The sequence below is a fragment of the Salmo trutta genome, chromosome 21 (assembly GCF_901001165.1).
Source record: "Salmo trutta chromosome 21, fSalTru1.1, whole genome shotgun sequence".
Classification (NCBI taxonomy): domain Eukaryota; kingdom Metazoa; phylum Chordata; class Actinopteri; order Salmoniformes; family Salmonidae; genus Salmo; species Salmo trutta.
Window position 1 is genome coordinate 15523884 of NC_042977.1, and position 23728 is coordinate 15547611.

Consider the following 23728-nt stretch of genomic DNA (forward strand, 5'->3'; position numbering starts at 1 on the left):
GGAAAGAAATTCCACAAGTCAACTTTTAACAAGGCACACCTGTTAATTGAAATGCATTCCAGGTGACTACATCATGAACCTGGTTGAGAGAATGCCAAGAGAGTGCAAAGCTGTCATCAAGGCAAAGAGTGGCTACTTTGAAGAATCTCAAATATAAAATATATTTTTAACACTTTTTTGTTAACTACATGATTCCATGTGTTATTTCATAGTTTTTATGTCTTCACTACAATGTAGAAAATAGTAAAAAATAAAGAAAACTGTGGTCTCAACTTACCGTTGAGAGTTAGAATAATATAATACACAAGGTGCAATTTTGAAATTTGGTTGTGTATCAGCAGTCACTCAATTAGCCCATGTCGGTGATTTTGTTTTAGACTGGTGTAATGGGTGCGTGTCGGTGGCACGGAAGTCAGGTGCAGGAAAACGAACTTGGTATAAACGGAGTCGTTTAATAAGTGCTCATAAAACTCCAAAACCAAAATATACAAAAATAATATAAGTGGGTACAAAACCCGTCGCGTACCGACACATGACTTGCACATAACATACAATAAAACAATCTCCGACAAGGACATGAGGGGAAACAGAGGGTTAAATGCACAACATGTAATTGATGGGATTGGAACCAGGTGTGAAGGAAGACAAGACAAAACCAATGGAAAATGAAAATGGATCAGTGATGGCAAGGTCGGTGACGTCGACCGCCGAACACCGCCCGAACAAGAAGAGGGACCGACTTCGGCGGAAGTCGTGACAATTGGTAAGTTAGTCTAGCAGCCAGCTATCTAAACTTGTAGTAAGCATGTTTGAATTACCGATCGGGGTGGGGCCCATTGATCATCAGTTATCGTATAAAAACGGCAAACAATTGCCTCCACCTTATGGAAAAATGTGTAGAATTGTAGAAAATTAGCTGTAAACCTGCACATTTTTCTCTCCGTCCAATGGCAAAATTAGTAGAATTGCATGAAATAAGTTATAAAATTGCAAAATTCTCTTCGCTCTCATGAGGGGGGCCGCTAAAATGTTTTGCTCGCAAGGTGGAGGGCGTATATGGATGTGGGTACGCAGACCCACGAGCCACTGCAGCCCCTCATGATGAGTTCCACTTTTGTTGTGGCCCCCACCCCCATCAAATTTGCCCATCCTTGCTTTTGTTTAACAAACATGGTCAGGACTGAGAATGATGTCAATGGTGTAATAACTCATAAAGAGAGATTTTAATCACAGGCCACTTTAATAAATGGAACACTAGTCACTTTAATAATGTTTACATATTTTGCATTACTCATCTCATATGTATATACTCTATTCTATTCTACTGTATCTTAGTCTATGCCGCTCCAACTTTGCTCGTCCATATAGTTATATATTCTTAATTCCGTTCCTTTACTTAGATTTGTGTGCGTTGTGTCTATTTGTCAATGGTGTGCGTACTGGGGAAGAAGTCAGATGCAGGAGAGCAGAGAGATGTAAACAGGCGCACTCTTTATTGAGGCAGGAGAAACCAACAGACGGACGCCACTGCGTCGAAACCTCCAGCCAATTGGCAAAAGTGCAAAACGCACAAACAGTCACAATAATTATGTTCAAACAAATAAACATACTTTGTGAAATAAAACACGGAATAAACGAACACCAGTATATCATGTCAAAACTGACACGTAACACAAAACAATTTCCCACAAAGACATGAGGGGGAACAGAGGAATAAATACATGTAGTGTGATTGGGGGAATGAAAACCAGGTGTGCAGGGAACAAGACAAAACAAATGGATACATGAAAAATGGAGCGGCGATGGCTAGAAAGCCGGTGACGTCGACCGCCGAACGAACAAGGAGAGGAGCCGACTTCGGCGGAAGTCGTGACAGTATTGTTGTGAAATTGTTAGATATTACTTGTTAGATATTACTGCACTGTTGGAGCTAGAAACACAAGCATTTCGCTACACCGCAATAACATCTACTACACACATGTATGTGACCAATAAAATGTTCTTTGATTTGAGAGGATATGTCTATTACAAATTCTACTACTCAGGTTTAGAGTTGCGGATTTACCTGATGGTTCTAGTTCTGCTGTTACAACCCCAACAGCATTGTCATATTTTGGCCGAAAGAAAATACAGTAGCTTTTAATAGTGACGTTATCCTCAGATAGCCTGGCATAAGATAACACGACAGTTGACATGCAGCTTAAATACACCTTCAAGTCGTTTGAAACGTATGAATGGGGCTAATAAATGCTTCTTTTCAGTAATCGTATAGCCTCAAACCCTTCTCTTGCATTCTCTGAGAGGCTCAGTCAGTGGACGAGAGTATTAGTAGCCTTGCGTTGTTAAAAGGGCTGATCCCAAGTCAGCCTTCCTAATCACCATTGGCAGTAAAAACCCTAATGACTTGGCCACATGACTTCTCATTCTCTTTGAGTGCTTGCTGCAAGAAGAGATCAGCACACTCACAGTCGTGACCATAGAGCCAACATGGCTGGTTCCTACTCAACTAAGATGTGTTCTGCCATTGTATTGGGGTTTAGCAGGTATGGCTCCTGAGTGGTGCCCTGGTCTAAGGCACTGCATCTCAGTGCTAGAGGCGTCACTACAAAATCCAGAAGTTACTTTACATTGAAGTCTTTTTCTAAGTTAACTTTCAATGTCCCAAAGGAGCTGCTGAATGTCTTTCACATTTTCCTTTTGGTTGGACTATCCAGGTAGACCCAGTGGACCTTTTCCTCTTCACTGATACACACATCCCACTTGGCACAGACATCATTTCAACGTTTTGATTGTCATTTTATTGAGTTGTGAACTAGCGGAAATTCAACGTGAAATCAACAAGAGTTTGAAGCATGTCATCATTTACTGTAGGTTCAAAGTTGGGTGAAAAAAAATATATACAAAATCCAGAAGTTACTTTACATTGACGACTTTCTGCAAATCCAATCAGTTTCCCACATTTATCCAACATCATCGCATTGATTTATTTTGTTGAAATGACGTGGAAACAACATCGATTCAACCAGCTTGTGCCCAGTGGGATAAGAGCAGGAGTCTGACCAATGCAAAGTTCAAACAAAGCAAAGTCCACTGTTGCAGAGGAGACACAACGGGGATGAACCCATAAAGACATACTTGCCTAACACTGATTTGTTCACATGAGAGAGACAGAGAGAGAGAGAGAGAGAGACTGCTTGCAGAATTCTGCAAAAATATTGTCTGTGTGCAATGTAAAATACCAAATAATGCATGCAGAGCAGAACTAGGCTGATACCCGCTAATTATCAAAATCCAGAAAAGAGACGTTAAATTCTACAACCACCTAAAAGGAAGTGATTCCCAAACCTTTAATAACAAAGCCGTCACCTACAGAGAGATGAACCTGGAGAAGAGTCCCCTAAGCAAGCTGGTCCTGGGGGCTCTTCTCACAAACAAACAGGCCCCACAGAGCCCCAACACAGCAACACAATTAGACCCAACCAAATCTTGGAGAAAAAAAAAAGATAATTACTTGACACATTGGAAAGAATTAACAAAAAAACTGAGCAAACTAGAATGCTATTTGGCCCTAAACAGAAAGTACACAGAGGCAGAATACCTGACCACTCTGACTGACCCAAAATTAAGGAAAGCTTTGACTATGTACAGACTCAGTGAGCATAGCCTTGCTATTGAGAAAGGTCGCTGTAGGCAGACCTGGCTCTCAAGAGAAGACAGGCTATGTGCACACTGCCCACAAAATGAGGTGGAAACTGAGCTGCACTTCCTAACCTCCTGCCAAATCTATGACCAGATTAGAGACACATATTTCCCTCAGATTACACAGACCCACAAAGAATTTGAAAAAAAATCCAATTTTGAAAAACTCCCATATCTATAGGGTGAAATACCACAATGTGCAATCACGGCAGCAAGCTTTGTGACCTGTTGCCACAAGAAAAGGGCAACCAGTGAAGAACATACACCACACCATTGTAAATTCCCATTTCCCTTTTGTACTTTTACTATTTGCACATTGTTACAACACTGTATATAGACATAATATGACATTTGAAATGTCTCTATTATTTTGGAACTTGTGAGTGTAATATTTACTGTTTATTGTTTTTTTCACGTTTGTTTATCCATTTCACTTGCTCTGGCAATGTAAACATATGTTTCCCATGTCAATAAAGCCCCTTGAATTGAGAGAGAGAGGGGTGTGGGGGAGAGAGAACCAGTGAAGTAAATGGAGGCCTCTGTAGCAATATGAGCATGTGATTACACATACATAAAATCCACGAGGAAATGATGTATGGGAGACTTTCAGAATCATTTATACTATAATAGTAGGCTGTCATTTAATGTATGCATGTATTCATGTTTGTTCTGATAATTATCCCCAAATGTAAATGGCAACACTCTTCATGGTTTTATTTGAATGTGTGGTTTTCCTTGAATGAATTGTTTATTGACAATAGGTGGTGTTATAGTAGTGTAACAATGACCTATACTTTCAGAACTCTAAAATCGAAATATGCATAAGGGAACGATATAGTAGGCTGTATCATGCGAGGACACGCAATAGAATAGAATATTGAATAGAAAAAGAATACGTATTTCCAATACAAAGAGAGAAGAGGTCTTTGGGACCACATGGCTGCTTATTCATTGCTTGTGGTGTGGGCACTTCGTGGTTATTTGATAGAAGATATTATGATGATTCAAGCAGAACAATTTCAGCCAATTAAGTGTAGCCTACTAAAGAGAAGTGTGCAGTGAAAAAAGTCCGACTCTCTCACGGTGGTCTTGTTTAACTTTCCTCTAGAACAGCGGTGAGGTGGGTGAATGTATCATTCTGTCGCATGGATAAGCACTTCTTTGCCAAACCAGACCCATAAATAAGACCAGCAAACAGTTTAACAAGAAGCGCGTTAAAATAGCCATAAATTACACAAGCGCAATTAAAGTGCCAAACCCTGACTAAGAAAGACTAAGATAAGTTATCACCTGACTTGTGCATTGGCACTGCCTTCTTGTCAATAGACCTATACATTAGGCGCGGGACAAGTGTTAACTACATAGATAAATAACATTGCCACTCATGATTTATTGCCAGCGGGTGTAAAGTCCGCTGTGCAAAAATAATTCCGTTTATCAAACGACACGTTATTGCCCAAACAACCCAGATAACCAACTGCAAGAGCAGCCTATGCGGGTTATAGCCTACCGCTCGTGTCCGAAGACTTTAAAGAGTGAGGAAAAGCGTACTTACTTCGATGTAGACACGATTCATTATTATCCATAACTGTATGGAAGTTATTATTGTCCGTTTTTTCTCTCAACGATGGATGTTCTTGTTTAACCGTCAGAGCAGCATCTCTGTGAACGCCGTTCCCGGCTTGACTGATTCTCTTCTCAGTTGCCTGGTTGGACTACCACACATGGAGGGGCCAAGTGGAGTGGGTGGCTAAAAAATGGGATTCTCCAAAATGATAACGTTATTTGCTTAATCTGCCGACACAGATACACCATGCAAAGCCATCGTCCACTAAATACAGCAACAGATGTTGATAGTTCGCGCAGCCTGTCAATGCGTTTTATTATGAGAGAGAATTAAAGCTTAAATTGAAGATTTATAAATCCAACTGTTTAAACGAGTACACATACTGTATGACATTTTAATTGCAGATATGGGTTAAAACATCTTAAAATTGCTTACTGTTTGTCTTATCACCAACATTAAGAAAATTACATGGAAATAGTTTGTGCTTTAAAATAATGGCATTGAATTAGAATTGAATGAGAATCCCATTGATTCAATGTGAGATCCATGTTTTATCAAATTTTGTTTCTCTTTAAACCTATGTGGCTACTTGTAGACTAGGGCTACATTTAAAAATAGGCTTTCCACTTAAAATCTGCTATTAGGCTACATTTTGGGCATTCCAAATGAGGACGATATGTATTCAAATGTTTCTTTTTGCACAGCTAAATATTTAAATCAGAGAATGTCAATATGTAGGTTAATATGCTAATATGTCATTGAGGAATTAAAGTGAACATTCTTCAAATTCCAAAGGGATGTAGCTATAGTAATACTATGTTTGACCACTGATGGAAGGTCTGAAGACCCCCTTGGACCCCCCCACCCAAGATCTTTCTAAAGAGTGAGGAGGGGTCATTTAAGGGTGTGGTCCTCCCACTGCCCTGGAAGGTTATTAAGAAGTCACCAGCATTCACAGTCTTGAACTCTCGGGGGGGGGGAACGCTCCGCGAGCACCGCGGCTGGCCACTCTGTCAGTCCAGTCGCTCTGCTCCCTGGCTGGGAAAGCCTCCCTCAGCTCCCCCTTCTTGGAAACCGACCCATAAAAGAACACAGGAGGATGCTAACAAAGATGAATAGCTTTTCTTCCAACTCATTCCACACTAATCGGGCCTCTTTTCATTTGTCCCCCGTTAGATAATGTAAATTCATGAAAGTCAAAGAAGGGGACTAAAAATACTATTTATCAACGTTGCTTTTATCTCACTAATGGAGCCACATGGTCTAGGTCTAGGACATTGTCCCGTGTTACTCAGTGTCATTGCACAGCACGGTTTTAAGTGGCAGAAGACTATTCTATTTTGAATCACGTTTAACATCAGACAAACTATAGGATTATTTATGGTTCAAAATCGAAACAGGAGGGGACATCTGTGAATAACAATCAATATACAAAGTTTGTTGTTGTGGGTGTGCATGTGTATGTGTGTGTCTGTGTGCACGTGCGTGTGTGTGCATGTGTGTGTGTGTGCATGTGTGTACTTTATGTGTATGTGGGCACGTGCGTGTGTGTGCATGTGTGTGTGTGCATGTGTGTACTTTATGTGTATGTGGGCACGTGTGTGTGTGTGGCCCTGTGTGTTTCTCGAATCATGAAAAATAACATATAGGCCTGGCTGTGTGCATTTCAAATCTTCAGAAATAAAAAACCTCAACATAATCAAATAATGTGACTTAAATCATTGCAGAAGTGGTTTTAACAGGAGCAAACATTGATTCTTGTCCACAACAATAGGCTGTGTGAAAGCCATTGAAAAGGCAACAGACCCCCACCCTCAACACCATATAGCATCACCTAAGATGAAGCATTAACCCAACAGAGAGCTGAGAAGGACAAGTGACCACCACAGCCCTCCCGGTCTCTCATATAGCCCAGTGAAGCAAGCTCACTCGATAGTGTCCTCATTGGGTAAAGTGCACAATGAATAGTTGAAGCGGGAGAGGATGATTGTACATGATGATTTTTAAAATGTATTCCATTACTGCATTTTGCATCTGCCCACGATATGTGCAGAATAGCTTTATTTCCTCAATTGTCAGTGTTACAAAGGTATCGGTCTGGTCTGTTACACAACGTGAGCATTATAGCCACCACAGTTGAATCACCCTCCCTCCACTGGTTAAATAAATATGAGGTTATGAGATTGGGATGTGCATTTGTTTTTGTGTGTGTGTGTGTGTGTGTCTTCATGCATATGGATTTGAGTGTGTGAGTGCGGATATGACTGTATGTGCACGTGTGTGTTCGACTGTCTGTGTGTGAGTGTGTCTTAAAGCGTGTCCTGTGCATCTGCGTGTGTGTGCTTGTGTGTGTGAACGGTCGGTTTGGTTGGCTGGGTCTTCTCCATCTGCCGTGAACTCATTATCGGAGTCTCATCATGCCTCTATGAGCTCCCTCCCCCTCTTCCATCATCAACCCCCCACACTGCTGCTGAGTGGATCCCTGCCGCAATGCACACAGGGACTGGGAACAGACAGCACAGGCGTGTAGAACATCATCAATCTCATACATCATCAATCTCCGGGCACAAAAGATGAAACGTGCAACCCAACTTTCCATTGTGAGCTCTTTCTTTGGCATCAGCTAAGTTTCCATGCGTCCAGTCGCGTTAAATAGACACTGAAACAAAAAACAACCGATGTCAGTGTCATTTTCAGGCTAGGAGGGTGTATGATGAGATCTATAGCTAGACAGTAAAGTGTTTTGAATATGGAGCTTGATGAGGCTAACGAACAGTTGGGGATTCCATTTCAGGTTTGGTTTCTCATCAGTGTTTGAAAAGATGGCCGTCATTTATCAAGGAACTCTTTGTCCTTCTTTGACGGGACCTTTGCTCTCCTCTGAAGTCTTGTAAAAGGGGCCACTTCTTCATTAATTTGCTGTATCTGCCTCTCTGTGTTTGGCCAAATCAATAAAAACTTCAAGAAGTACAGAAATACTACCCTTCAGGGATTGGTGAGTCAACATATTGTATCAACATGGCCAGATGAAGACACTTTGGTATTTCAAGGTGAAAGTGGACATTCAAGTCTGTGGCAATTCGAAAATCGCAACCAGCTTCTGTCATTCTAAGATCTTGACTTGATAAAGATGAGCAAGAATTGTACTTAGTTATCTCTAATATTGTATTTTTTTCCTAAGCACCAAACTGTTTTTTAACAAACAGACCAAAAAGGAGACCTTGCGGTTACTTTGAGACACCGTCTTAACGTTAGTTTTACTGGAGAAAGCCCTGGGCTGACCAACAGGAAAGACAACTAGAGTAGCGCTCCAATGACACACAGGAAGTCCGTCATAAATCGTACTCAACAGATCTGTCAGCCGGGCTCATGGGACCTGACCCAAGACATGCTGATCAACATATGAGCGCTCCACCATGGGCCCAACGCTCAAACCTGAGGAACCCCAGCAAAGCTGGAATTGTTTTCCAGTCCTCAGGTCATCCAACAACGTATCCAAATGGATTGTAAACTAGAGCCGGGCATCAAAATGTTAGTCCAATTCATCACATTAGAAAACCAGAGGACTTTCTGAGGTAAACATTACAGGGAGAGTGGACATCATTAGCAATCAGCTTATCCAAATGGGACTTATGGAGGTTGTGGGGCCTATTGGTTTATAGGCTACTTGCATCCAAATGAGCATTGCTTCAACAACAAAAACCTTGAGCAATAACTCCGAGGCAGCGAGACAAAAGGGGAATATTGTGAAAGCCAGCTGAGCAGTTAACCAGATGGATCGCATGCTCTGGTCATTTAATCAGCAGAACAACCGTTGGAGAGATCCCATGCAGTCAAGCAGGGGAACGACCGAGAGGACAAAATGTGTCCGCCCGGTCCTTGTTCAGGCTTCTATAGTCTCTTTCAACAGCTGCTGTGACTTAGGAAGTGAGCCTATGTGTCTGGTACATGAGGCTAACAACAGCCTGTCCCAATTCGCTTCCTTTTTCTTACCCATTGGCCTACCAACCCCTCAATGTTTCCTGGTCCAAAGGGTCTGGATAGAAGGGTTTGATATAGGCAGTGTTTTGGCGAAACTTCCACCATATAGCTTCCACCTTACATATCTGCAAACATTCAAGGGTTAGGACTAAGAGGAAGGAGTAGGGTGGCTCACGAAAACTCCTACAGTTCCAGCAAACAGACCAAACAAAGAGTACCTCTGGGAACAATCGGGAGACAAACAACAGGAAATCACCTGGCCCTTCCCTTGAGAACTCCACCTGAAGCACAGCACAGTGGCCAAACAGTGGGCTGAAATAGTCATCTTCAAGAGGACATTTGACAGGAAACAACAGAGCAAAATCAATAGGGCCTGAAGAATGCCAGAAAAGGGGACCGGGGGGCACACCATCAACTAACAGAGGAAGAGAGTACCCGCCCGCTGCCAAATTGGAGGAACACTCAAGCCTCTTCCTTTATAAACAAGGTAGTGGCCAGAATAATTATTTTCAAAAGTACAATGACAGTGAAAGCCTGTGACAACAACAGGTCTGAATGTAGCAGTGGATAACAAAAGGAGAGCAAGGGATATCCTGGAATTTTGGAGGAAAAAGCAAATAAGTACCATGTGCTGACTGTATCTTAAATACTGTATATCACAATTAATTAGGGTCAGGGTTATTCCTGACCATGTGCAATCTACACATAATGGTACAGTAGTTACAGAAGAAGATTGAAACATTTACCACAATAGTATTTTGTAGCCTCCTTTTCGTTTCAATGGAATTTCATATTCACATGCCATCTCAAATATTTTGGCAACTCTAGGAACCTGTGTCATATATCTTCTGTGATGATATATAATAAGGTGGCCATGATATATAATAAGGTGGCCATGAGTAACCGTTACTTTTCCTATATGTAGGACTCTGTTATTCAAGAGTGGTGGTCAGCCCGCATGCAGCATTCTTTAAAAAAGTATATGTCTTAGTCTTTTCCTATAACATTGAACCATGAAAACCTTCTGTAATTCCCACCCCCTCCAAGGACCAACCCACTGGACACAGATGTCAATTCAACGTCTCTTCCACGTTGGTTCAACGTAATGTCATTGAAATGACGTGGAAACAATGTTGATTCAACCAGTGGGTGCCCAGCGGGAAGGCCATCCATCTCCAGAAGGCCTCTGAAACATGACTGGTTCCTATGGCGATTCCTCCAAGTCCTAATCCGTTTTCTACAGGTGTTAGCTCAAAGGGAGCACGGTCTGTCTCCACATTGTATTAACCTGTTAATCCCCAGGTTCTAGAGGGTTAACAGAGGTAATTACAGTAAAATGAGAAGCCAACCAGACCAGACCACGCAAGGATGCGTTGATGTGGTCCAGTCCTAACTGACCTAAGAATAACCACAATCACTATTTGAATGATGGTTAATGTCGCCCAAACAAAAGATATACACCAATTAGACACCAATAAACTGAAAATGTCACAATAATCCCATCCCATTGCATCGTATATGCGTGCAAAGAATACCGGATCTGCGGTCTGGCTTAGCGCCATGGTTGTAAAAGAGGCGGCTGGATCAGGGATTCGCCGAGACCAACTCAGGTTAAGATGGAGCTGTCCTGAAGGGACCAATCAGATTAGGGCCCGGAGACACCTGCTTCGTCGTGTCAAGGTAAAGAGGGAGACAGAAGGGGATGAACAAAGTGGAAAGCCGCCCAGCAGGGATTAGAAGAACCCACGGTGCAGGGGGGGCACTTTTGGTCTGGAATCGGCTGTGTAGACCTTTACACCCAAAGCCCAGCACAGCTGTGACCTGTTTATGTGCAATGTAAGAGTCAACTGAGTTTGTAACGCAAAAAAAACCACTCCATGTTTTACTGGAAGTCTAACTCTCTGCCAGTGATGACAGGTCAAAGATTTGAGCTAGGACAGATCTGATTTGCGTATCAGTGTACCATTAAACTACTTGTACCCAATAGAAAATGTATGTCAAAAATATAATCTCCTTTAGAGGATGCTCTTGACCAAATGGCCATACATGGCAAAGATTTTTCTTAAGTTAATGTTGGCATACTCTGTATACAAATCCATTTAACTATCCATTTACATGTATGTATTTCACTCTGATTCACATTATGTTGCAAGACATTCATCCATCTTATCAGTTTACTGACTACACCATCAAGTTTCACTATTACTGCAGCTTGGTGTATGGGTGAGTGTTTTGGTTAAAATGCATGTCAGATTTGTCGAACACATGTGATATCTATGATTGTTTGATCAGAGCCGCTCTGCAAGCCCGAGTCCACATCAAGGCTGTAGAGGCCCTTGAAGAGTGACACACTTGCTCAAATGCCATCGTGTCAGCTTTCACATCACATTTAAGAAGGTCCAACCTCAAGCAAAAGGGCAGTATCACTTCTAGCAAGTAACGCTCCATTTTTAGATACTTGTGGGAAAAAGGGAAGTGGGAAAGAAATATGAAAGTGCCTCATCATATTTTACTGTCAGAATCACAGCGTCTCCTGTGACCAAACCAAGATGAAATGTCCAAACTGGACACTGAAGGCCTACTTTTCAGCAAGGACAATAAATTGAGGGTAGCCTAACCCTGTCGCCACGCTCACTAGGAACAGCTTTCTGTACTATTTATAATGTATGTCAAGGGGCTTATTGGAGACGCTCGCTGAAATTGGAGAGCAGACATGGACAGGCATCAAAAGATCAGATTTGATCAATAACAAACTGGGTGTTGTTGAGTTCAGAGTAAAGTATATAGAGTAAAGTATACAATAGCATATGCAGTCTACTTTGTAAACAAGTGACTATTTTATATCAACACTGTTACATGAATATCCTGCTGAATCATAATTTTCACCAAAAAAAACACTTCAAATTGTTCCTGCATGTGTTGTGCATCCATACCATCTATGTTGAGTGGACCAAATGGTTATAAATGAATATTCTCTTTGACAGTTATCAAGATATTCTGTAGACCACCGCATCCATTTAGTATGTATATTTGCTGCCACCTATTGAAACAAATATGTTGAAACAACTTACATGGGGGGGACATATTTTAAGACTATGTGTAATCAAAATATTTGCATTGAATTTTGAATTAAACATTATTTTTTGAGGCAAGTTGACATAAATTGCAAATCTCATATTTGCAGCATCTCCCAAGACCAAAATGTATTGTATTGTCATACCACCAAAACAGTAGCCTACATACATCCCTGCATTACACGGAAAATAAAAAGGAACCTCCTGCAGCCCAAGTTCCCCGTGTAACATAAAAATCTTCGCAGCGTGAAATAGTTTCCAATCGTTCTGATTGTGACGTCATGTTGTAAAATTCCTCACCGCGTGAAAATGTTCCCAGTTCAATAACTGCACGCGCGTCTCTTTATGTGAACGGCTGAGTTCCTACCGCTCTCCCTCCCTCCCGCTCTCCCTTTCCCTTGACAGCTAGCATAATTAGGCAGGGTTGAGGTCCATTTGAATTGACCACACCCTACAGGAAGCAGCATTTTTTTTTAGGAAGCAGCATTTGAATTCAATTTGAATTGAAGGAAGTAGAATTTAATTCAAAGCCATTCAAACTAATTCAACTGAGACATGAAAGTGTCATTCGTTTGATAAATGTTTTATCAAAAGGATCTGCCACTTATTAATGCAAAGAGAATACATAGACCATTTCTCAAATATTATTTTGATTCACTCTAAGATGTCGAACAGTATTTTTCATTGTGACACTAGTTTGGAATGAATAGACAACAATATTCCCACTATAATTATTTAAAATGTAATTTGTATAGTGTAGAATAAATAAGCCATTGGAATTTCATAGAACTTAATTATACTTCCTTTAATTCTACTCCCTGCTTCCTGTGGGTTGTGGGTGTGGCAAATTCAATTCAAATTCAAGATTGAACTAGAGTTAAAGAGCAATTCACAACCAATGATGTACACTACTGTTCAAAAGTTTGGGGTCACTTAGAGATGTTTTTGAAAGAAAATTGTCAAAAATTGCTTAAAATAGCATTAAATTGATCATAATTACAGTGTAGACATTGTTAATGTTGTAAATGACTATTGTTGCTGGAAATGGCTGATTTTTAATGGAATATCTACATAGGCGTGCAGAGGCCCATTATCAGCAACCATCACTCCTGCGTTCCAAAGGCCTAGTTAGCCTAGCACGTTGTGTTTGTCTGTCAAAAATGTCAATTTATTGAGTGAAGATTATTAATTGACAGATCATACCTTATCAATTTGTGGATAAAATATACAGTACCAGTCAAAAGTTTGGACACCTACTCATTCAAGGGTTTTTCTTTATTTTTACTATTTTCTACATTGCAGATAATAGTGAAGACATCAAAACTATGAAATAACACATATGGAATCATGTAGTAACCAAAAAAGTGTTTAACAAATGAAAATATATTTTATATTTGAGATTCTTCAAAGTAGTAGCCTTGATGACAGCTTTGCACACTCTTGGCATTCTCTCAACCAGCTTTATGAGGTAGTCACCTGGAATGCATTTTAATTAGCAGGTGTGCCTTGTTAAATGTTAATTTATGGAATTTCTTTCTTTCTTAATGGGTTTGAGCCAATCAGTTGTGTTGTGACAAGGTAGGGGTGGTATACAGAAGACAGCCCTAGTCCAAGTCCATATTATGGCAAGAACAGCTCAAATAAGCAAAGAGAAACAACAGTCCATGATTACTTTAAGACATGATGGTCAGTCAATACGGAAAATGTCAAGAACTTTGAAAGTTTATTCAAGTGCAGTTTCAAAAATCATCAAGAGCTATGATGAAACTGCCTCTCATGAGGACCACCACAGGAAAGGAAGACCAGGAGTTACCTCTGCTGCAGAGGATACATTCATTAGAGTTTCCAGCCTTAGAAATTGCAGCCCAAATAAATGCTTCACAGAGTTCAAGTAACAGACACATGTCAACATCAACTGTTCAGAGGAGACTGTGAATCAGGCCTTCATGGTCGAATTGCTGCAAAGAAACCACTACTAAAAGACACCAATAAGAAGAAAAGACTTGCTTGGGCCAAGAAACACAAGCAATGGACATTAGACCGGTGGAAATCTGTCTTTTTGGTCTGATGAGTCCAAATGTGAGATTTTTGGTTCCAACCGCCATGTCTTTGTGAGAAGCGGAGTAGGTGAACAGATGATCTCTGCATATGTGGTTCCCACCGTAAAGCATGGAGGGGGAGGTGTGATGGTCCTTTGCTGGTGACACTGTCAGTGATTTATTTAGAATTCAAGGCACACTTAACCAGCATGGCTACCACAGCATTTTGCCACAATACGCCATCCCATCTGGTTTGCGCTTAGTGGGACTGTCATTTGTTTTTCAACAGGACAATGACCTAACACACCTCCAGGCTGTGTAAGGGCTATTTGTCCAAGAAGGAGAGTGATGGAGTGCTGCATCAGATGACCTGGCCTCCACAATCACCCGACCTTAACCCAATTCAGATGGTTTGGGATGAGTTGGACCTCAGAGTGAAGGAAAAGCAGTCAACAAGTGCTCAGCATATTTGGGAACTCTTTCAAGACTGTTGGAAAAGCATTCCAGGTGAAGCTGGTTGAGAGACTGCCAAGAGTGTGCAAATCTATTATCAAGGCAAACGGTGGCTACTTTGAAGAATCTCAAATATAAAATATACTTTGATTTGTTTAACACTTGTTTGGTTACTGCATGATTCAATGTGTTATTTCATTTTTTTATGTCTTCACTATTATTCTACAATGTAGTAAATTGTAAAAATAAAGAAAAACCCTTGAATGAGTAGGTGTGTCCAAACTTTTGACTGGTACAGTAAACGTTACAGTCTGATTATCAGGAACATAGCTATCTAGTACAGAATCTTTGTAAAAAATTGCCAGTTAGCTAGCTAATGACTTCCATGTTCATTATCTCAGTCATGTATCTCACAGTCTTTTCAGTGCCATAGGTCTTCTACCCCAGAGAAATCCTTGATGACAAGCCAATGTTCGGGTAGAGGCAGGAGTCTGCATCGGGTTAGCATCCGACCTAAATGACCAGGATCTGACTAGTGCTGGCATTACCTACATACTCATAGTGGACTCAGAGCAGCCCACTTCACCTGATGGGTCATTTAGGATGAAGCATGTCCATGCCCTGGACGAGTCCTCCACAGACCTACTCAGCCACCTGGATGACTGCATCCTCTTCATCTGTGATGCTTGCAAGGCATCAAAAGCTGTCCTTGTGCATTGGTGCGCGAGCCCTATCAAATCTGGAGTCGCTTAATGCATATCATGATGGTAGCCTCACATGCATTTGACATGTAATTTAGTTTTTTTTGTTTTAGCCATGTAGGGCAAAGTCAGAGTGCGGTGGTGGTGACTGCTTACTTGATGAAATGTCACAAAATGAACTTTGGGGATGCATACGCCAAACTCCAGCAACTTAAACCTGATGTAAAGTAAGCCAAAAAGCGGTGAGTTTTATTATACCATTCAACAGTAGGGTCTGTTATGTTAAGATTTGGGACTGTTTATTATTTTCAGTTTAAGTCCATTTTTGTCACATTGTTCAGTGTAAAATAAGAATGCATTTCATTTTTGTGCACATATTATGTTTGAACATTTGGTATTATTATTTCGTATTCATGTATCTTAGCACAATATAAAGCAGACTTACTTAAGCGGCTCTACTACATTTAGCAGATTAATTAATTCAACAGAATTCAAACTAAATGATAGGTTTGTGGGGATGAAAACTTACAAATGGGACTCCTTGATGACTATCACTGAGAACCACTAACTCAGCGTTTACTTGTTATACGAAGTATCTTCAAAGTCTCACTTGTTTGCTTTCAGCTCTTGTGCCCAAAGTGTACCTCAAGGTCTGGCTCATTGTACTGGTGTGGGGAGCAGTGTTCCTGTGGTCGATGGGTGACTCCTGCCTTCCTGATGCATAAAAACAGAGTGGATGAAATTAAACACATTAGTATAGCCACCAGATCCGGCGCCAGGATAAAGTGACTAAGGGGCAAATTGAAATCAGTGACGGGGCACAATTTTAGGGGGTAATAGCATTGGAATCATATTACATTTTGCTTATATCAAGCTTTAGCACAATAAACATGAAGTTCAAATGACGAGAGTCCTAGACCATTGATTGAATGATTTTGAAGTGAGAGAGAGGCTAGATTTCGCACCAATCTTTGCCTCGCTATATCAGCACAATGGACGGCACCCTACACACTAAAGTAAGGCTGTTTTGGGAATGAATATAGGCTCCAGACCCCTTGACACAGAACTTTTGACATGGGAAACAAAATACTACATCTGCAGTAACCGAGTATTCCAGACACTCTCTCCCTATGAACCAGTTGCTATTAAATGAACATTTTTTGGACAGAAAACCTGCGGGTAGGGTATGATTCTAGGCAAACCTGGGCTGGATCCTCTGTTCCAAGATCGTCAGGAAGAGTCGGAGGAGGCTGTGGAGCCATTATCCTGGCCGTGCTTGTTGAAGGGTGTGTAGCACTACCACAAATGAGAAGCATTTCCCCCAGCTTTTTATGGAAAACCAAAGCAGTCATACCTAACCACCCCATGGGCTTTCCATAGCCCCCTACGCACACCGGGGCACGCTCTGTCCATTGTGCTGACACAGCGCGGTGTCGATACTGATTTTGCGTTAACCTGTCACTCAATCATTTACATTTGTTTTGCTATTTGTATATAGTGACATAAAACTAAAATTGAGAGGGCACAAGTTTCAACTGATGCCCCTTTTGCCCCCTCGTGGAGCCTGGTCCAATAGCCACACTCAAATCAAGGACATTTAAAATTACAAATATGATTTATATCAATAATAATAAAGTACTACATTTCTTTATCTCAGAATAGCTGTCCCTATTTTCCCCTGTGTACCATTAAATGTTTCATAGGTGTCTGTCTACGTTGCAGGTCACCTACAGTTTTTCTACTACGGACATATCCATTGAGTAAGTTCTAAAAAGTTTGATCAAAGCAGATACAATAATTGTAAATATGCCTGATGAGCTCCATGGTGTATCTGGAATAGATGTCTTATTTCAGAATTTCTGTCTAAACATTTATCTACCAGAAGGATACCCTTCTACTTCCAAATACTTATATACATTTATTTTATTTTTATAATCCACATGATGAAGTAACTTTTCTATATTAAAATGGTTGATGTCAGGTGTGCTGCTAGTTCAAATAGCTGTTGAGTTTTGTCAAGAGCAGCCTCTGAGAACACTTGGTTTGTACAGCCTCTGAGAACACTTGGTTTGTAGCCAAATGTCCCTCTTCGTGGTCCGTACTAATAGCAGGACGTGTTGCTATACACAGCTGTTTACACAGCGGTTACAGTGGAGAACATTGAGATAGATAGAGGACTCATCTTGGCTATAACCTGTTTTAAAATGGAGATTGCCATTGAGGGCTTTCACCATTTTAAAGTAGCCAACTGGGTGGGGATTTCTATGGGTTGGGAGAAATTAGCCATTAAAGAAGAAAATTAACTACTTTAAAACTGAGATAGCTCATGTTGTCACACACGCTAAACTTGCAGAGATACAAAGATGAGTGCTCTATCTATCTCTATGGTGGAAAGTCGACGCCAAACAAGGAAATGTGACCACGTATTCTTTGTTGTGACGATTTTGAGAATTCGTAACAATAGCGAAATGGCAGAGTTACGGTTGGATTTAGACAGTAATTTACAGTATGGCCCTTTTGGCAGCGATTTAGCGGATATTTGCATTGACCAGGATGGTGAATGGGGTAGGTGCGATGCGTATATAATCTTTGTTATTCCATAAATAGCTGTGTTGTGAACGCTAGCTACATGCGACCAATGATGTGTATAAACCATATACATCATTGCGTGCAACTTCATTGACTGTCAGTAAATGAGATGCCACCTAACAGTATCATTAAACCGTGTACGTATTCCACTGCTTGACTTGGAATTAAATAGGTGCCGGTACTGTTTACATTTAGGTGCAGGAACTCCACAATACTTTTGAGACAATATTCTATAAGAGGAACAGGGGCTCAAACAGTAGAACATTTGAAGGGCCGGTATTCGGCTTCGGTGAGCTCATGCCCAATTCAATCACTGCTGTGTTCAATATTTAACATACGCTTTGATGCTCATACTCAGCAGTACAAACCCAACGTTTTGACTGAGATGGCCATAAACAACTTTCCCCCCATCTTGCTGCATCTTTGAATGTATTGAAGCTACTTTGGAAACTTTGAATAATCTTTTGCAACCTTGAAACATATATAATTAGCGACCTTGTAATATTTCACGGATCTCTTCCTCCTGCAACATTGTTACAGACATCAACTTGTTTGAAGAACTTGAGAACCTAAGTGATGCAGATGAACTCCTTCAAGAATTTGAGTTCACACCACATGATGAAATAGCACTGAAAGAGGTAATGCAACATATTTCCCCTCTATGTAATGCTATGTGTTATTATCCTACTGTGTGACAGTTAACAAGACTGCACCTTTCTCAGGTGAATGACATTAATCTGTTACAATGGAGATCCTTCACCAGTGGAGATACTGACGCTTGCTGCACAGGTAAAAAATCACCAGCATTCCGTCACTTTCAGTTAACCTATAACAGCCATGACTCAAGATTGGGTTGTTGGCCCCATGCCAAGGCAAAGTAAGTGAAGACGACTGTCAGAAACCCTCCCAGAACCCTGTGACTTCCTGGTAATAGATTAGAAATCACATACAGTACACATACACACACACACACAGTCCCTCTACGTATCCTGGTCACCCCCATGTCAGTAGACATTAGGTGGATGTCTTTGGTGTGGGAAAGCTGCACCTGTGAGGCCCCCTGTACTGTGTTGGTTAGAATGACTATTCATTCACACGGGACATTAAAGAGGAAGAGACACTGTAATGTGATGCCTCTGCTGACAGATAGTTGGATTAAGTTCCTATTGTTTTGTTGGCAGGTGTTGGAGTTCCTGGGTCCTCCCTATCACCTGGATCAGCACTCAGTGATACCTCCTCACTGTCACCACTGTTTCTGAAAGTAAGTCTACACTTCACATAACACTATGTGTTAAGTAGAAGGCTAACCACTCACTAGTCTCACTCACTTCTCTCTTGTGCATGCACATCCCTACCAGCAGGAGGATGCTGTGTCTTTGCAGCCTTTGCCGACAATGCTCACTCCTGGAAAGAAAATGCACAAGCGGGTCAGCCAATCTCCCAGAGGTAAGACGTCTCTTCAGGTCAGCTAAAACACTCATGATAAATCATTGATATGTAACAATATGGTGGATATATGGTGTCATGTATGTCAAAATGTTGTTGGACTCTTTTTTTTTTTATCTTCAGAAAATCATTTAACCTGTCTGTTTATATATATATTATAGTTTATCCCACTCACTACTGTAAATCGTTCTGAATAAGAGCGTCTGCAAAATGACGTAAATGTATTTATCACGCTCTTTTTATTTATCTCTTATTGTATTGTTTTCTTCCTGCTAGCCAAGCCTACCAAGCGACCTGCCCACCCACCACAGAGGGTGTCAATCCAGCCCAAACCGCCCCCCTCTGTCCCTTTAACACAGCCTGTGGCCCCTTTTCTCAAAACCAGGACCATTGTCATCCAGCCCGTTGGCCTACAGACTGTGGTCTCAGTGGTCAAGGCACCACCACCTGTGACTGTCCATGCTACTGCCCCCTCTACTGGTGAGAGAATGTTCATTCTGTTGTAGGCTTGTGTTGTCTTCATACAATGAAATGTCTTTACCGGTGATTTCAATAATGTGCAAATTTTTTTGTCAATAATGTCCATCTATATTGCTGAGTCTTATTCACTGAAGTAATTCAGGTTATTTGGCTTGCTCAAAGTCCAATAGTCCTTTGATTTGTTCCCGTGTGGCTCAGTTGGTAGAGCATGGCGTTTCCAATGCCAGGTTTGTGGGTTCAATTCCCACGGGGGACCAGTATGACAAAAGTATGAAGTTGTATGCACTCACTACAGTAAGTCGCTCTGTATAAGAGCTTCTGCTAAATGACAAAAAAAAATGAAACATTTGATCTAGTGATCCATTTCCCTATCTGAAGTGGATAAGTGCATGTTGTCTATATACCTGATTGTGGCATTTTGAAAGAAAACTAAAAGCCGACTCATCATCCAAACTGAAAGTGGAACAGTTCTATGCATTTGTATCTTCTATGACTGCACATGTGGCTCTTGACCACAAGATGTCCTCAGTCTGTTGTCTCTTGTTCAAAGAAGGCTACTGCCTCCTCCTCAATTACAGAAACACAGTGTCCGGCTTATGACCAGAGTATACCCTGCAGGAACCTCAAGGACAGAGTTTGAAAACCACTGTGTGGAAATATTAATGTTTAAAAACATATATTTCATGAACGTCAGCACAAAGCACACTCATATCAAATCAAATATATTTATATAGCCCTTCTTACATCAGCTGATATCTCAAAGTGCTGTACAGAAACTCAGCCTAAAACCCCAAACAGCAAGCAATGCAGGGGTAGAAGCACGGTGGCTAGGAAAAACTCCCTAGAAAGGCCAAAACCTAGGAAGAAACCTAGAGAGGAACCAGGCTATGAGGGGTGGCCAGTCCTCTTCTGGCTGTGCTGGATGGAGATTATAACAGAACATAGCCAAGATGTTGAAATGTTCATAAATGACCAGCATGGTCAAATAATAATCACAGTAGTTGTCGAGGGTGCAACAAGTCAGCACCTCAAGAGTAAATGTCAGTTGGCTTTTCATAGCCGATCATTGAGAGTATCTCTACCGCTCCTGCTATCTCTAGAGAGTTGAAAACAGCAGGTCTGGGACAGGTAGCACATCCGGTGAACAGGTCAGGGTTCATATAGCCAGCAGCATACCACCCTGCATCCAACTGCTGGCTTGCTTCTGATGCTAAGCAGGGTTGGTCCTGGTCAGTCCCTGGATGGGAGACCAGATGCTGCTGGAAGTGGTATTGGAGGGCCAGTAGGAGGCACTCTTTCCTCTGGTCTAAAAAAATATCCCAATGCCCCAGGGCAGTGACACTGCCCTGTGTAGGGTGCCGTGTAGGGTGCCGTCTTTCGGATGGGACGTTAAACGGGTGTCCTGACTCTCTGAGGTCATTAAAAGATCCCATTGCACTTATCGTAAGAGTAGGGGTGTTAACCCCGGTGTCCTGGCTAAATTCCCAATCTGGCACTCATACCATCACGGCTGTCTAATCATCCCCAGCTTACAATTGGCTCATTCATCCCCCTCCTCTCCCCTGAAACTATTCCCCAGGTCGTTGCTGTAAATGAGAATGTGTTCTCAGTCAACTTACCTGGTTAAATAACGGTAAAATAAATAAATAAATAAATAAAAAATATCAACTGTAACTGCCATAGCCCTAATTTATATGCCAATGATCAAACAGATACATCCGTCATATAGGCTTTGATGTCATCAGTACAACTACTCACCTCTTCCAATGGTCCCTATTCACAGTAGTCATCCATGTTCTCTCTGAGACAGTAATGTTGTGGCCCATTAGTGGCCCGACTAAAAGACTTTAACCTCAGTGGGTCTTTAGGGCTACTTGTGTTATTACAGAGTAACTAGCATGGGAGCGTTCTCCTCTGCAGTTCCCTACTACACTCCATTAGACTTCACTAGAGCCAGGGCTTTGAAGGCGACTGTGGCAGGGCTTCATTGTTTGATAATGGGTCCTCGGAGGACTGAAGTGGTCTGAGGGAGGGACAGACTCTCAGCACTAAACGAGAGTCTGACCCTGGACATGGGGGGGATGGATCCGGGGTGTTGATTCGTTTTTTTGGGGGGGTCAATAACCCATACAGGTGACCAGACATCCTTAGTGATCGTGGGTGAAGGTGAGAAAAAAAACTACAGTCTGGTTAGGAAGAAGGAAAAAAATGAATACTTTCTGAATCCATGCCTGATCGTATGAGATGAGCATTGTAAAGAGCGATTGTATATGTTCCCGAGCTGGAAAATGCTGTTTACTATGACGGTAATCCATCAATTATTACAGTGATGTGCTCTTGAGTGGAAAAGGCCCCAGTGGGACATGGGTTGGTCTCAGATCCGCATGTGCTTTAACTCGTCTTACTCTGTCATGCCATAGCCTAAAGCTAATCCAGGTCTGGGACAAGGCTAAAACAGACAGACAGAAGGGTTGAACTCTTTCTTAACTCTGCATCTGGTCTTTGTCATCAGCAGTTCACACAATGCATCTCAAGCCGAAACAGTTGATTGGACCCCAGATCACTTCCCCAGCCCCTGCCCTCCTCGCTGTCACCAACCAGGTGGTCACCATGCCAACTGTCCCCCATGTTACCATGGGGACCACTGCCCTCTCTGGCCATGCCCATCCCATGACGGTGACCTATCACAGCACAGCAGTGGACACTGAGGTACGTTTGACATTGAAATGGATCTGACCTCCGTGTGTCTGCTTTCTATTAAATTTAATTTCTTCAGTCTAATTAATTGCAGTGAAATTAAGTATCCAAAATGAAAGCCAAGAGCTGGATGGACACCCTGTGGCAATTTTCCAAAGGAAACTGTTTGATTCCAGACCTTCTTTGAGTCTCACTACGTATTAGAACTGTTAGCCATCTCCAAAGCTTCCATGGCTATGTGATGGCCAGAATGTAGTGCCAGGATGTTTTTTTGAAAAGCAAGCATTTTGCTGTGTCATGGCTTGTCGCCTTGCTAGAAGACAAGGATGGCTTTTGTGTGTTCGTGTGGGGGGGGGGGGGGGTTGCTTACATTGACGGACCAACCGTCAGGTCAGGGAGAACAGGACATAGTCTTCCTCCTCCTCCCATTCTGGGGGCTCATGTAAGGCTGGTAATCAATTGTGTTTGACCTTTAACCCCCTGGGAACCTGAGCAGGGCACAGTGTCTGAATGGGTCTTTTGAAAGGACTAACTGTCTGTGGCTGTGCCCAGAGAGTAAGGACAAGGAGGCCCACAGGAAGATGGGTGATTTATCTCCCTGTTTCAAACCAAAGAGGAGATAAAACAATCGTTGACATCACCGGTAAAACATGACACTTGCTTCTGGCTTCGCCTTGTACCTAATATCATCCCTTAGCCCTGATATATTCAAAATGTAACTCAACCTATCACAGCCTCTCATTCTCTGAAGTTGTCTAAGAGTTTAGCTAGGTTCATGATGTGGTCTGAAAATAACACCATATTGAGGAAGTAGGAAATAAAGATTTAAATATTTTTTTTACAGTTTTACGTCTCTGTTGAGCTACTATATAAATATTTCATTTATAATTTCCAGTTATGTTCAACAATTTCTAAATAATCTGACTGAGCCAACAACTCGATAGCAATTACTAGGGCTACTAATTGGTGAAATATTTCTGCCACGCTTTACCACTGTAAAAC

At 41.6% G+C, this 23728-nt stretch overlaps 3 protein-coding genes across 8 annotated transcripts in view; 2 read left to right on the forward strand and 1 right to left on the reverse strand.

Moving 5' to 3' along the window:
• Positions 1 to 5441, reverse strand: part of rxrga (retinoid x receptor, gamma a) — a 54483-nt gene extending 49042 nt beyond the window's left edge. For both annotated transcript variants that reach the window (XM_029704474.1, XM_029704472.1), the window contains exon 1: positions 5255 to 5441. In XM_029704474.1, the coding sequence (XP_029560334.1) occupies positions 5255 to 5285 (31 nt within the window). In that variant the 5' untranslated portion in view covers positions 5286 to 5441. The remainder of the gene's footprint in view (positions 1 to 5254) is intronic.
• A 9975-nt stretch (positions 5442 to 15416) lies between these two features.
• Positions 15417 to 16303, forward strand: LOC115157720 (dual specificity protein phosphatase 12-like). Its single transcript, XM_029706168.1, has 3 exons — positions 15417 to 15532; positions 15628 to 15741; positions 16108 to 16303. The coding sequence occupies exons 1-3, from the start codon at positions 15417 to 15419 to the stop codon at positions 16301 to 16303; spliced, it is 426 nt and encodes a 141-aa protein (XP_029562028.1).
• A 1598-nt stretch (positions 16304 to 17901) lies between these two features.
• LOC115156794 (cyclic AMP-dependent transcription factor ATF-6 alpha) overlaps positions 17902 to 23728 on the forward strand; it is a 45849-nt gene continuing 40022 nt past the window's right edge. Inside the window, exons 1-7 of one of the 5 annotated variants that reach the window (XM_029704483.1) lie at positions 17902 to 18079; positions 18644 to 18741; positions 18826 to 18892; positions 19285 to 19364; positions 19462 to 19549; positions 19826 to 20029; positions 22542 to 22738. In XM_029704483.1, coding sequence (XP_029560343.1) covers positions 17983 to 18079; positions 18644 to 18741; positions 18826 to 18892; positions 19285 to 19364; positions 19462 to 19549; positions 19826 to 20029; positions 22542 to 22738 — 831 coding nt within the window. In that variant the 5' untranslated portion in view covers positions 17902 to 17982. Of the gene's footprint in view, positions 18084 to 18643; positions 18742 to 18825; positions 18893 to 19284; positions 19365 to 19461; positions 19550 to 19825; positions 20030 to 22541; positions 22739 to 23728 lie in introns of all 5 variants that reach the window. The other 4 variants (XM_029704481.1, XM_029704484.1, XM_029704479.1 and 1 more) reach the window with 4 other exon arrangements.

What these genes read in the sequence shown, in the direction of transcription:
- LOC115157720 (XM_029706168.1), top strand. Translation starts at nt 15,417, where the DNA reads ATGAAGCATGTCCATGCCCTGGACGAGTCCTCCACAGACCTACTCAGC. An exon ending in AAAGCTGTCCTTGTGCATTG is followed by an intron (nt 15,533 to 15,627) that starts GTGCGCGAGCCC and finishes TTTTTGTTTTAG; the next exon opens with CCATGTAGGGCAAAGTCAGA. An exon ending in CAACTTAAACCTGATGTAAA is followed by an intron (nt 15,742 to 16,107) that starts GTAAGCCAAAAA and finishes TGTTATACGAAG; the next exon opens with TATCTTCAAAGTCTCACTTG.